The 15,425-nt window shown below is 39.4% G+C and overlaps 1 protein-coding gene across 1 annotated transcript in view; it reads right to left on the bottom strand.

Moving 5' to 3' along the window:
* col9a3 (collagen, type IX, alpha 3) overlaps positions 1 to 15,425 on the bottom strand; it is a 169,618-nt gene that overhangs the window by 88,763 nt on the left and 65,430 nt on the right. Inside the window, exons 9-11 of the mRNA XM_043710900.1 lie at positions 6,423 to 6,476; positions 5,459 to 5,503; positions 1,750 to 1,806 (exon numbers count right to left, since the gene is read on the bottom strand). Of these exons, the coding sequence (XP_043566835.1) occupies positions 1,750 to 1,806; positions 5,459 to 5,503; positions 6,423 to 6,476 (156 nt within the window). The remainder of the gene's footprint in view (positions 1 to 1,749; positions 1,807 to 5,458; positions 5,504 to 6,422; positions 6,477 to 15,425) is intronic.

Here is a 15,425-nt window from a genome sequence, read left to right on the forward strand (position 1 = left end):
CCCCAGAGGGCAGTGGAGGCTCAGTCTCTGGATTCATTTAAGAAAGAGTTGGATAGAGCTCTCAAGGAGAGTTGAATCAAGGGTTATGGAGATAAGGCAGGAACAGGATACTGATTAAAGATGATCAGCCATGATCATATTGAATGGTGGTGCAGGCTCGAAGGGCAGAATGGCCTACTCCTGCACCAATTGTCTATTGTGTATTGTCTATTGATCTGGGCCTGGCTGATAGTGGAACTGGCCATATTAACCTCAAAGGATTATGGAGGTAGTGCAGGAAAATGGCATTCAGATAGAAGATCAACAATAATCTATGTGAGTAGCTTAGAGGGGCCTTCTTTTGGTCCTATTCCCTATGTTCCTATAACTTAACAGCAAAAGTGTCAGCAGGAGGAATGAGCCACCCATATATTGAACCTCCTCTGCTATTCAGTGAGATCATAGTGGATTGTCAAACTCAAATCATTTTCCCCTCCTATCACCATACCCTTCACTGCCTTAGTGTCTGAAAACCTATCGATCCCAGTCTTGAATATAATGAATAACTGTGTATGCAATCCCTGCTGAGGTAGAGAAAACCGAAGGATCACAATCCTCTGAAACTACTTCTCACCTCAGCCCCCTGTGAGTGATCTCGTGTCCTGACATTATACCCCTACGCTAGAATCTCCAGCTAGGATAAACAAACTCTCAGAATTTATCCTGTCTAGATCTTCAAGGTTTTTATATGTCTTTCATTCTCCAAAGGGAATGGGCCCATCTACTCCATGTTCTGGAGAGTGTTGCTTTTATATTCTATTACCCAGTGCAGCTGTTGCTGGCATTTGTTCCCCATCCTTAATTGCCGAGCGTCTTGCTAGCGTTATTTCAGAGGGCAGTTAAGATACCACTCATTGACGTGGGTCTGGAGTCACATGGAGGTCAGACCGGTTAAGAATAGCAGATTTCCTTTCCCATAGAACATTGTTGAACCAATTGGATTTTATAATGGTGGTTGTCTTTCCCTAGGACAGGGGATTTCTAAACTAGGAGACACATTTTTAAGATTAGAGGAGATAGATTTAAAAAAGACATATAGGCAAATGTTTTACACAGAGAGTGGTTCATGTGTGGAATGAACTTCCTGAGGAAGTGGTGGATGTGGGTACAATTACAAGGTTTAAAAGGCATTTGGATAGTTCCTTGAATAGGAGGGATATGGGCCAGGAGCAGCCAGGTGGGACTAGTTTAGTTGGGATTATGTTCGGCATGGACTGGTTGGACCAAAGGGTTTGTTTCTGTGATGTACAACTCTATGACTCTATGATAGTTGTCCTGGGTATGGTGAATAAAATTAGCCTTACATTCCAAATTTAGTAATACAACTCAAGTTCCACCAGCTCCTGTGATTAAAAGTCCATGACATTACCACTATCTCATCTATGCCTAGTTGCATTACATTTGTTCCCTCCATTAGTTCATCCTCCAGCTATTTCCATCAGCATTTTCACTGGGGAGGGAGGACAAGGAAGAATCTGCAGGTTTCTAGGATTCTAGGTTTTCAGAATATCATTGCGGTCACCTTCAATGTGGTGAATTAACAGCAGAGCTATCCCTCTCCTTCTAGAATTGTTGGAAAGTCTGTTTCCCGTAAGGTTTCTCTCCCTAGTCTTAAACAATGCTACACAAGTTTTAATGGATAGTTCTCAGGTGGTGCAGTCAGTGTAACCTAATAGTGATCTGGATCGATTATGAACAGCCTGATCGTACCTTGAAGCCAGGCATTCCCGGAGGACCAGCAGGACCAGGAGGGCAGACAGCCGGGCACTAGAAATGAGCAAAAAGAGGATATTATTGATCAATATCAGACATCATCAATATCAATTATTAATCAGTATCATTGATCAACCAATACCAGCCACCAAGCAGTATCAATCAATATCAGCTCTCATCAATATCAGTAATTAATCAGTATCAGAGATTGATCAGTATTTATTATCAATTTATATTTGCAATTCATTGATATTAATCTTCTATACATATCATTGATCAATTAATCAAGATCAATTATCAATACCATTATGAATGATCAATTTATATCCTTTGCCAATAAATATCAGTAATCAATAGTCTATACATTCTTACTGTCTAATGAAAATTAGCTCAGTGGTTAGCACTGCTGTCTCACCATGCCAGGGACCCTGGTTCAATTCCAGCCTTGGATGACTGTTTGTGTGGAGTTTGCATGTTCTCCCTATGTCTGTGTGGGTTTCCTCTCACAGTCCAAAGATGTGCAGGTTTGGGTGGATTGGCCATGCTAAAAATTGCCCAGTAGTGTGCAGGTTAGGTGGGTTAACTAAGGTTAAAAATCCCATGCAGTGTTACTGGGTTTAGATGCTCTTCAAAAGGTTGGTGCAGACTTGATGGACTGAATGGCCTCTTTTCACACTGTCGGGATTCTAAATGATGACTTTTGAAAATGAGGAGTGCACATTTTGCCTCTGGAGTCAGACAGGATGATCCTCCCATCATTCTTCTGGTTTTAGGTTTCCAATAGGAAATGAACTTGGACAATCTCAATCCATGTGACTTGGAGGTGCCGGTGTTGGACTGGGGTGGACAACGTAAAAAAGCACACAACACCAGGTTACAGTCCAACAGGTTTAGTTGGAAGGACAGGCTTTCATCAGGTAACTAGTGGGACAGGATCATAGGGCAAAGAATTTACAGTAAAACATCAAAGTGTCATACAACTGATATGGTGTATTGAACAAACCTGTGTCCTATGATCCTGCCCCATGAACTACCTGATGAAAGAGCAGCGCTCTGAAAGCTGGTACTTCCAAATAAACCTGTTGGACTATAAGCTGGTGTATGATTTTTAGCTCAATACATTTGGATCATAATGTGGAATAAAGGTCTTTTAGCTTCATCTATGCCCTTCTCAACACTAGTCAGAGAGTGTGTGTGCAATACCAATTCCTTTCTCTTTTGTTTCGGTCTTTACCATTGTCTGTTCCAAAGGGCACGGCCATTGTTTCACCAATGTACAATGTCCTCTCTAGCTCATTTTGTAATCTCCAAACCAACTCCTCTGATTCCATTGGTACAAACTTGACTACTTTGCAATAAGTTTCTGAATCCAACACATTAATGTAGATTAAAGAGAACAAACCTCGGGTACCAAATGTAGTATCTCCCTCACTTGGATACACTCCTCATAGGATTCAATCCTCCCTTTCACCCAGTTTTTTTAAACATTCCTAGGATTTAGCCCAAATTCCCCCACAGCTTTAAAACTAATCAATAACCTTTAGTATGGAACTTTAGTAAAGGCCTTTTGGGAGTTGATGGATACGTTGATGATTGGAAAAGTGTTGAGGTGCGGAGGGTAAGGGAGAGCATGGACTCTTTCAAAGAGCTAGTGGAAGAACGGTAGAGTGAAAGGCCTCCGTCTTTGTTGTTAGACTAACCCACATACCATTTTCCCAGTCACACGGAGGAGGCTGATTACAGCGTGCATGCTGACTGGGTTATCACACAGACAATTAGGTTTATCCTAATAATCAATTCTGCTGACGAAGGAGCAGCGTTCCGAAAGCTTGTGATTTCAAATAAACCTGTTGGACTATAACCTGGTGTCGTGTGACTTCTGACCGTATCCAAGACCAGCACCTCCACATCACTGTTATTTTATCAAGAACTGAAATAACAATCATGACTTTTCAGGTCATCGACTATTCATCAGAAACATTAACTCTGTTTCTCTCTCCACAGATGACGCCAGACCTGCTGAGTTTTTGTTCTCTCCAGAACTCTGTTTATTTTTACAGTTTGCTAGCATGTACAGGGTTTTGTTTTGATATCAATGTTAGAATACGGACACCCCATTCGCCTAATTCACCGATATTTTCTCAATGCCCATTAATGTCCCCCTAATGTTTGCTAATCCCTCACAAATCTCCTCCTGTTATATTTAGTGGTTGGCTTGGTGCAGTGCTAGAGTCCCTGCCTCTGATTCTAGGAGCCCTGAGTTCAAGTCCCGCTGGCTCCATTTCTATAGAATAACATTCTGAACAGTTGAGGAGAAAATAACTGTAGTGAAGTTGGGCGGGTGCTGGGTGGCTCAGTTGGCCGGACAGCTGGTTTGCACTGTTGAGTGAAGCCAACTCTTTCCCTGAAAGTGGCAAAACTAGTGGATAAGGTGGTCACGAAGGTGTATGGCATGCTCCTCTTTATCAGTCAGGACATAGGGTATAAACATTGGCAAGGCAAGTTGCAGCTGTATAGAACTTTAGTCAGGCCACATTTTTTTGGAATACTTCATACGGTTCTAGTTGCCACACTACCAGAAGGCTATGGAGACTTCAGAAAGGGCACTGAAACAGTTTACCAGAATGCTTCCTGGTTTGGAGTGTATTAGCCATGAGGAGAGGTTGGTTAAACTTAAGCTTGTTTTCACTTGAATGTTGAGAGATGAGGGGTGGCCTGATAGCAGTACAGTATATAACATTATGAGAGGCATGGATAGAATGGACAGTCAGAGTCTTTGTCCCAGGATAGAAATGTCAATTACTTGGGGACAGAGATTTAAGGTAAAGGGGTGGGGGGAGGTTGAATGAAGATGCGAGAGGCAGGTGTTTTTATACAGAGGGTGGTAAGTACCTGGAATGCTCTGGCAGAGAAGTGGTGGAGGTGGATACAATAGCAATGTTTGACAGATACAGGAATAGACAGGGAATAGCTGAAGACAGGGAATGGCCTGTAGCTGATGGAGAAGCATTCTTTCCAACAGCAAGGTATCTTGTTGTGTTGCATGTGTGTTTCATAGGCGTGTGTCACCCTGTCTGGCAGGACTTCCTCACTGTGTACACTGTGTCTACTGAACCTAGTCTGTTGTGGATACCACCTTTACAGCTTGAAGATGGTGGGTTCAAGTTTCACTCCAGAGAGTTGAGCAGCTGTTCTCAGCTGAATGTTAGACAGCAGGACTGGGCAGGAGCTGCTGTGTCTCCCAGGCACCTACCTCCTCAGGCAGACATTAGTGATCATGAAGCACCAGGGATTTTAATTTCTAACCTCAATCAATGCTAGTAAAACACACTTTATAATACACCTCAGGGACAGGTGGGACTTGAATCCAGACCTTCTGGCCCAGAGATAGAGACACTACCATTGCACCACAAACATCCTACGGGACAATTACATTGTTGCTTAGGTGTGGACGTTGCTGTGTGCAAATTGATTACCACATTTCCAATAAAAGAGGCTGCTCTTTCTTAGCGTTTCATTGGCTGTGGATCAGTGTAAGAGGTCCTGAGAATACACATGGTGCTATACAAATACAGTGTCCTCCTTTCTTCGATTCTGAAGACTTCAACATCAGCAGCCCTTTTGTGTTAAATCTTACGTGATTTAAACAGTGCAGTATGTGATTATCATGGAGACACTGAACTCAAAAAGGTCTTGGAAAACTTACAGAAAAGTCACCACTTCCTTCTCCTGTGTAAAGACCAGGCTCACCCTGCAAAATTGAAAGTACAAATACTTTTAGCAGTAAATTGTGGCTTAATTACATGGAATAAGATTAATTGCTGCAGTTAACAGGGAGTGACGTTGCTTATTTCCAGTGTTTTGCAAATGAGTTCTTGGCAAATTCCAATGTCTTTCACAATCATCCCAGTTTTCCTTCTTATTGGCTTCATTTGACAAAGCTTCTGACAAAGTCCATTTTCCCCCTCGAGTATTGTCTTCCACCAATTCCCCCCCCCCTTTTCCTCCTGAAGCCAAATGTTCACTATGGAGCCTGGCCCTCCACCAGTATCCTCACCTCACACTGTATGTCAGGTAACTATCACACCCTGAGATGGTACTGATGTTTAAATTCACCCCTCCCCTCTCTAGGTAAGTTACAGTGAAACATTAATTCAAACAGGGACTTGCATAAATACTTGAAAAGAAAACGTTTTGCAGGGCTATTTGCAAAGAGCAAAAGGACTAATTGGATAGTTCCACAAAAGAACAGTCATTGGTCCAATGAGCTGAATCATCTCAGTCACTGATTGGAATGCCCAACAAGGGGTTTGGACATCTTCCAAGAAACATCCCTGAGGATTGATTCGGAGCAGCCGTCTTCAGTGGGTCAACACTGAGACTAGAGGAGACCTTCTGAACATGATGCTATCTGAGAGGTAGCTGACTGATGTCAGACTGTAGACAGCTCAGATTGTTCTCCCCCTTCGGTTCAGGGACAGGAATCCCTTGGTGGAAGAGAGCTCCCATTGGCTGTCAGACAGACCTGATCTTCATTCCACTTTAACCCCCGTTAGTAAATCTATCTTTATCCAATGTGCTGATGGAAACTTTCTAACATCTTCCTGCTCGCGTCTCTCCCTCTGATCCAAACAAAGGTTAGATGAGAGCTGAGTTGGTGTTGTACCTACCGGGGGTCCGGGAGGTCCAGGTGGTCCTGGAAGTCCAGGTAGACCATCTTCACCCTGAAGAATACAGGGAAAATGAGCACCGCCAAAAAGGTAAAGGTTTTAGCATTGTGTGATGTGCAGTGTTGGAACTGAGTTGGCTGTGACCTGACTAATGGGGACTGCTGTGAAAGTCGTATACACGTACAAACAGATTCAAGAACAGCTTCTTCCCCACCGTTATCAGACTTCCGAATTGACCTCTCTAATGTTCATGTTGATTTCTCTCTGCATCTTGTCAGCAGCTGTAACCCTGCACTCTGTCCTGTTACCCTAATTCACTTGTACAGTACAATCTGCCGTTAAAACACGTAAGACAATACTTTTCACTCTACCTTGGTAACGTCAAATGAATAAATCAACTCAAATCAATCAGGAATGACCCTGGGCTGGTATACAACACAGCTGAGGAGAGCACCTCCTATTATTCCAAGTGGAATAAACAGTTCTGGGTGTAGGTTTGCTTGCTGAATTGGAAGTCTCATTTTCAGACGTTTCGTCACCATACTAGGTAACATCTTCAGTGAGACTCCGGGCAAAGCACTGCTGATGATTCCTCCTTTCTACTTATATGTTGAATATAAGTAGAAAGCAGGAATCATCAGCAGTGCTTCATCTGGAGGCTCACTGAAGTTGTTACCTAGTATTGTGACAAAACGTCTGAAAATGAACCTTCCAGCTCAGCGAGCAAACCTACATCCAGAACCTCAACCTGAAATACAATTTATCTCAATACTTGGACGAAATAGTTGCAGTATCAGCTCTGGAGATGGGTGGGGCTCACTCCAGTTCCTGCTGATGCTCACTGGGTGACGACAGAGATGTCAATGGTTGAGGCTCAGTGTTGCTCTTTGGACAGTCAAAACTCACAGGGTTGCAGGCCTCACCCCTCTGAATGAGGTCAGGAGGATTGTCAGCTCAGCATCAGCCCTGGCCGCCCCAGCACTGTGCTGAGGAAGTACCACCTTCTGGGTGAGATGTTAAAACCATGCCCCACCTGCCCAGTTGGGTGGACAGGGAGGTTTCTCAGCATTGCTTCAAAGGTGGACAACTGAGTTCTCTCTGGCATCCATGCCGATATTTATCGGCAGTCAGCATCACTAAAAGAATGATCTGGTTATGATACACTGATGCTAATGGGATCTGGCTGTGCCCAAACCTGCTGCTGTCTTTAAAAAGTGTTTAATTGACTGTGAGAGTAGGGTGTTCTGAGGCTGTGGAAGGTGCTTTCGAAGGAGCTTGGTGAGTTGCTGCAATGCATCTTATCGATGGTACACACTGCTGTGACTGAGTGTTGCTGCTGGAGGGAGTGAATGTTTAAGATGGTGCCAAGCAAGAGGACTATTTTGTCCTGGATGGTGTTGACCTTCTTGAGTGTGGTTGGAAATGACAATGATGGCAATTAAAATGTAATTTCACTGAAGTAAACCAGTAGTCAGACATATAGGTTATAACAGAATCATAACATCAAGACACAGAATTTCCGAGTAATATTGAGAATGTGTGAACTTACTGTATGTTCTACGATATTGAGAATGTGTGAACTGTTACTGTACATTCTGTGATATTGGGAATGTGTGAACTGTTACTGTATGTTCTGTGATATTGAGAATGTGTGAATTGTTACTGTATTTTCTGTGATACTGAGAATGTGTGAACTGTTGCTGTATGTTCTATGATATTGAGAATGTGTGAACTGTTACTGTATGTTCTATGATATTGAGAATGTGTGAACTGTTACTGTACGTTCTGTGATATTGAGAATGTGTGAACTGTTACTGTATGTTCTATGATATTGAGAATGTGTGAACTGTTACAGGATGTTCTGTGATATTGAGAATGTATGAATTGTTACTGTATTTTCTGTGATACTGAGAATGTGTGAACTGTTACTGTATGTTCTATGATATTGAGAATGTGTGAACTGTTACTATATTTTCTGTGATATTGAGAATGTGTGAATTGTTACTGTATTTTCTGTGATATTGAGAATGTGTGAACTGTAACTGTGCATTCCATGATACTGAGAATGTGTGAACTGTTACTGTACACTCTGTGATATTGAGAATGTGTGAACTGTTACTGTATGTTCTATGATATTGAGAATGTCTGCACTGTCAGTGTGCATACTATGATACAGAGAAAGTGTGAACTGCTACTGTATGTTCTATGATATTGAGAATGTGTGAACTGTTACTGTAAGTTCTATGATATTGAGAATGTGTGAACTGTCACTGTACATTCTATGATGTTGAGAAAGTGTGAACTGTTACTGTATGTTCTATGATATTGAGAATGTGTGAACGTTACTGTATGTTCGATGACTTTGAGAATTTGTGAACAGTTACTGTGCATTCTATGATACTGAGAATGTGTAAACTGCTACTGTATGTTCTATGATATTGAGAATGTGTGAACTGTCACTGTGCATTCAATGATACTGAGAATGCGTGAACTGTTACTGTACGCTCTGTGATATTGGGAATATATGAACAGTTAATCTAAGTTATGTGATATTGAGAATGTGAGATCTGTTACTGTATTCTCTGTGATATTGAGAATGTGTGAACTGTTGCTGTATGTTCTATGATATTGAGAATGAGTGATCTGTTACTGTACATTCTATGATATTGAGAATGTGTGAACTGTTTCTGTACGTTTTGTGATACTGAGAATGTGTGAATTGTTACTGTACGTTCTATTATATTGAGAATGTGTGAACTGTGACTGTACATTCTGTGATAATGAGAATATATGGACTATTACTGTACTTTCTGTGATATTGAGAATGTGTGAACTGTTACTGTATGTTCTGTGTTATTGAGAATGTCTGAACCGCTACTGTACGTTCTGCGATACTGAGAATGTGTGAATTGTTACTGTAAGTTCTATGATATTGGGAATGTGTGAACTGTTATTGTAACATTCTGTGGTACTGAGAATGTGTGAACATTCTATGATATTGAGACAGTGTGAACTGTTGCTGTACATTCTGTGATATTGAGAATGTGTGAACTGTTACTGTACGTTTTAAGATATTGAGAAAGTGTGAACTGTTACTGTATGTTCTGTGATTTTGAGAATGTGTGAACTGTTGCTGTATGTTCTGTGATATTGGGAATGTGTGAACTGTTACTGTATGTTCTATGATATTGAGAATGTCTGCACTGTTAGTGTGCATTCTATGATACTGAGAATGTGTGAACTGCAACAGTATGTTCTATCATATTGAGAATGTGTGAACTGTTACTGTGCATTCTCTGATATTGAGAATGTGTGAACTGTCACTGTACGTTCTATGATGTTGAGAATGTGTGAACTCTTACTGTACGCTCTATGATATTGAGAATGTGTGAACTGTTACTTTATGTTCTGTGATACTGAGAATGTGTGAGCTGTTACTGTACATTCTGAGATATTGAGAATGCGTGAACTGTTACTGTATGTTCTATGGTGTTGAGAATGTCTGCACTGTTATTGTGCATTCTATGATACTGAGAATGTGGGAACTGCTACTGTATGTTCTATGATATTGAGAAAGTGTGAACTGTTACTGTGCATTCTCTGATATTGAGAATGTGTGAACTGACACTGTAAGTTCTATGAGATTGAGAATGTGTGAACTGTTACTGTATGTTCTATGACATTGAGAATGAGTGAACTGTTACTGTACGATCTATGATATTCAGAAAGTGTGAACTGTTACTCTACGTTCTTTGATATTGAGAATGAGTGAACTGTTACTGTATGTTCTGTGATACTGAGAATGTGTGAGCTGTTACTGTACGTTCTATGATATTGAAAATGTGTGATCTGTTACTGTATGTTCTGTGATATTGTGAATGTGTGAACTGTTACTGTATGTTCTATGACATTGAGAATTTGTGAACTGTTACTGTGCATTCTATGATACTGAGAATGTGTGATCTGCTACAGTATGTTCCATGATATTGAGAATGTGTGAACTGTTACTGTGCATTCTCTGATATTGAGAATGTGTGAACTGTCACTGTACGTTCTATGATGTTGAGAATGTGTGAACTCTTATTGTACGCTCTATGATATTGAGAATGTGTGAACTGTTACTTTATGTTCTGTGATACTGAGAATGTGTGAGCTGTTACTGTACATTCTGTGATATTGAGAATGTGAACTGTTACTTTATGTTCTGTGATACTGAGAATGTGTGAGCTGTTACTGTGCATTCTATGATACTGAGAATGTGGGAAATGTTAATGCACGCTCTGTGGTATTGAGAATGTGTGAACTGTTACTGCATGTTCTATGACATTGAGAATTTGTGAAGTTTTACTGTGCATTCTATGATATTGAGAAAGTGTGAACTACTACTGTATGTTCGATGATATTGAGATTGTGTGAACTGTTACTGTATGTTCTATGATATTGAGAATGTGTGAACTTTTACTGTGCATTCTATGATATTGAGAAAGTGTGAACTACTACTGTATGTTCGATGATATTGAGAAAGTGTGAACTGTTACTTTACGTTCTGTGACATTGAGAAAGTGTGAACTGTTACTGTACATTCTATGATATTGAAAAAGTGTGAACTCTTAATGCATGTCCTGTGATATTGAGAATGTGTAAACTGTCACTGTGCATTCTATGATATTGAGATAGTGTGTACTGTTACTGTATGTTCTGTGATATTGTGAATGTGTGAACTGTTACTGAATTTTCTGTGATATTGAGAATGTGTGAACTGTTACTGTACGTTCTGTGATATTGAGAATGTGTGAACTGTTACTGTGCATTCTATGATGCTGAGAATGAGTGAACTGTTACTGTACACTCTGTGATATTGAGAATGTGTGAACTGTTATTGTATGCTCTATGATATTAAAAATGTGTGAACTGTTACAGTATGCTCTGTGATATTGAGAACTGTGCCTTCTATGCTACTGAGAATGTGTGAACTGTTACTGTACGCTCTGTGATATTGAGAATGTGTGAACTGTTCCAGTACGCTCTGTGATATTGAGAAAGTGTGAACTGCTACTGGATGTTCTGTGATATCGAGAATGTGTGAACTATTAGTGTACACTCTTTGATATCAAGAATGTGTGAAATGCTACTGTGTGTTCTGTCATATTGAGAAAGTGTGAACTGTTACAGTACGTTCTATGATATTGAGAATGTGTGAACTGTAACTGTGCATTTTATGATACTGAGAATGTGTGAACTGTTCCTGCACACTCTGTGATATTGAGAATGTGTGAACTGTTACTGTACATTCTATGATCTTGTGAATGTGTGAACTGTTACTGTATGTTCTACGATATTGAGAAAGTGAGAACTGTTACTGTACACTCGATGATATTGAGGAAGTGTGAACTGTTACTCTACATTCTGTGATATTGAGAATGTGTGAACTGTTACTGTATGTTTTGTGATATTGAGAATGTGTGATCTGTTACTGTACATTCCGTGATATTGAGAATGTGAACTGTTATTGTATGTTCTGTGATACTGACAATGTGTGAGCTGTTACTGTGTATTCTATGATACTGAGAATGTGTGAAATGTTAATGCACTCTCTGTAGTATTGAGAATGTGTGAACTGTTACTGTATGTTCTATGACATTGAGAATTTGAGAACTGTTACTGTGCATTCTATGATACTGAGAACATGTGAACTGCTACTGTATGTTCTATGATATTGAGAATGTGTGAACTGTAACTGTATGTTCTATGATATTGAGAATGTGTGAACTGTTACTTTATGTCCTGTGACATTGAGAAAGTGTGAACTGTTACTGTATGTGCTGTGATATTAAGAATGTGGGAACTGTTATTGTACATTCTATGATATTGAGAAAGTGTGAACTGTTACTGTATGCTCTGTGATATTGTGAATGTGTGAACTGTTACTGTATTTTCTGTGATAATGAGAATGTGTGAACTGTGACTGTATTTTCTATGATATTGGGATTGTGTGAACTGTGACTGCATGTTCTGTGATATTGAGAATGTGTGAACTGTTACTATACATTCTATGATATTGAGAATGTGTGAGCTGTTACGGTACGTTATATGATATTGAGAATGAGTGAACTGTTACTGTACGTTCTCTGGTACTGAGAGTCTGTGAACTGTTTCTGTACGTTCAATAATATTGGGAATATGTGAATTGTTACTGTACACTCTGTGATATTGAGAATGTGTGAACTGTTACTGTATGTTTTATGATATTGAGAATGTGTGAACTGTTACTGTTAGTTCTATGATATTGAGAATGTGTGAACTGTTACTGTATATCTGGGATATTGAGAATGTGTACTGTTACTGTAAGTTCTATGATATTGAGAATGTGTGAACTGTTACTGTACATTCTATGATATTGAGAAAGTGTGAACTGTTACTGTATTTTCTGTGATATTGAGAATGTGTGAACTGTTACTGTATACTCTGTGATACTGAGAATATGTGAGCTGTTACTGTATGCTCTCTGATATTGAGAATGTATGAGTTGTTACTGTACAGTCTGTGACATTTACAAAGTGTGAACTGTTACTGTATGTTCTGTGATACTGAGAATGTGTGAGCTCTTACTGTACGTTCTATGATATTGAGAATGTGTGAACTGTTACTGTGCATTCTAAGATGCTGAGAATGTGTGAACTGTTACTGTATGTTCCATGATATTGAGAATGTGTTAACTGTCAATGTGCATTCTTTGTTCCTGAGAATGTGTGAACTGTTACTTTACGCTCTGCGTTATTGAGAATGTGAACTGTTACTGTACATTCTATGACGTTGAGAAAGTGTGAACTCCTACTGGATGTTCTATGATATTGAGAATGTGTGAACTGTTACTGTGTATTCAGTGATATTGAGAATGTGTGAACTGTTACTGTACGCTCTGTGATATTGAGAAAGTGTGAACTGTTACTTTATGTTCTGTGATACTCCGAATGTGTGAAATGTTATTGTAAGTTCTATGATATTGAGAATGTGTGAACTGTTACAGTACGTTCTATGATATTGAGAAAGTGTGACTTGTTACTGGATGTTCTGATATCGAGAATGTGTGAACTGTTACTGTGTTTTCTGTGATATTGAGAATGTGTGATCTCTTACTGTACGCTCTGTGATATTGAGAAAGTGTGAAGTGTCACTGTACGCTCTGTGATATTGAGAATGTGTGAACTGTTACTGTGCATTCTATGATATTGAGAATGTGTGAACTGTAACTGTGCATTCCATGATACAGAGAATGTGTGAAATGTTACTGTACACTCTGTGATATTGAGAAAGTGTGAACTGTTACTGTGCATTCTATGATATTGAGAATGTGTGAACTGTAACTGTGCATTCCATGATATAGAGAATGTGTGAAATGTTACTGTACACTCTGTGATATTGAGAATGTGTGAACTGTTACTGAATGTTCTGTGATATTGAGAATGTGTGCACTGTTAGTGTGCATTCTATGATACTGAGAATGTGTGAACTGCTACTTTATGTTCTATGATATTGAGAATGTGTGAACTGTTATTGTGCATTCTCTGATATTGAGAATGTGAGAACTGACACTGTACGTTCTATGAGATTGAGAATGTGTGAACTGTTACTGTATGTTCTATGATATTGAGAAAGTGTGAACTGTTACTGCACGCTCTATGATATTGAGAAAGTGTGAACTGTTGCTCCACGTTCTGTGATATTGAGAATGTGTGAACGGTTACTGGGTGTTGTATGATATTGAGAATGTGCGAACTGTTACGCTATGTTCTATGATATTGAGAATGTGTGAACTGTTACTGTATGTTCTGTGATACTGAGAATGTGTGAGCTGTTACTGTACATTCTATGATATTGAGAATGTGTGAACTGTTACTGTGCATTCACTGATATTGAGAATGTGTGAACTGTCACTGAACGTTCTATGATGTTGAGAAAGTGTGAACTGTTACTGTGCATTCTATGATATTAAGAATGTGTGAACTGTTACTCTACGTTCTGTGATATTGCGAATGTGTGAACTGTTACTGTATGTTATGTGATACTGAGAATGTCTGCACTGTTACTGTGCATTCTATGATACTGAGAATGTGTGAAATGTTAATGCACACTCTGTAGTATTGAGAATGTGTGAAATGTTACTGTATGTTCTATGACATTGAGAATTTGCGAACTGTGACTGTGCATTCTATGATACTGAGAATGTGTGAACTGCTACTATATGTTCTATGATCTTGAGAATGTGTGAACTGTTATTGTGCATTCTCTGATATTGAGAATGTGTGAACTGACACTGTACGTTCTATGAGATTGAGAATATGTGAACTGTTACTGTATGTTCTATGATATTGAGAAAGTGTGAACTGTTACTGTGCATTCTATGATACTGAGAATGTGTGAACTCCTACTGTATGTTCTATGATATTGAGAATGTATGAACTGGTACTGTACGCTCGATGATATTGAGGAATTGTGAACTGTTACTCTACGTTCTGTGATATTGATAATGTGTGAACTGTTACTGTATGTTCTATGATATTGAGAAAGTGTGAACTGATACTTTATGTCCTGTGACATTGAGAAAGTGTGAACTGTTACTGTATGTGCTGTGATATTGAGAATGTGTGAACTGTTACTATACATTCTATGATATTGAGTATGTGTGAGCTGTTACTGTCCGTTATATGATATTGAGAATGAATGAACTGTTACTGTACGTTCTCTGGTACTGAGAGTCTGTGAACTGTTTCTGTACGTTCAATAATATTGGGAATATGTGAATTGTTACTGTACACTCTGTGATATTGAGAATGTGTGAACTGTTACTGTATGTTTTATGATATTGAGAATGTGTGAACTGTTACTGTTAGTTCTATGAAATTGAGAATGTGTGAACAGTTACTGTGTGTTCTGTGATATTGAGAATGTGTGAACTGTTACTGCACACTCTGTGATACTGAGAATGTGTGAACTGTTACTGTA

This window comes from Chiloscyllium plagiosum, chromosome 20 (genome assembly GCF_004010195.1).
Source record: "Chiloscyllium plagiosum isolate BGI_BamShark_2017 chromosome 20, ASM401019v2, whole genome shotgun sequence".
NCBI classification, from domain to species: Eukaryota; Metazoa; Chordata; class Chondrichthyes; order Orectolobiformes; family Hemiscylliidae; genus Chiloscyllium; species Chiloscyllium plagiosum.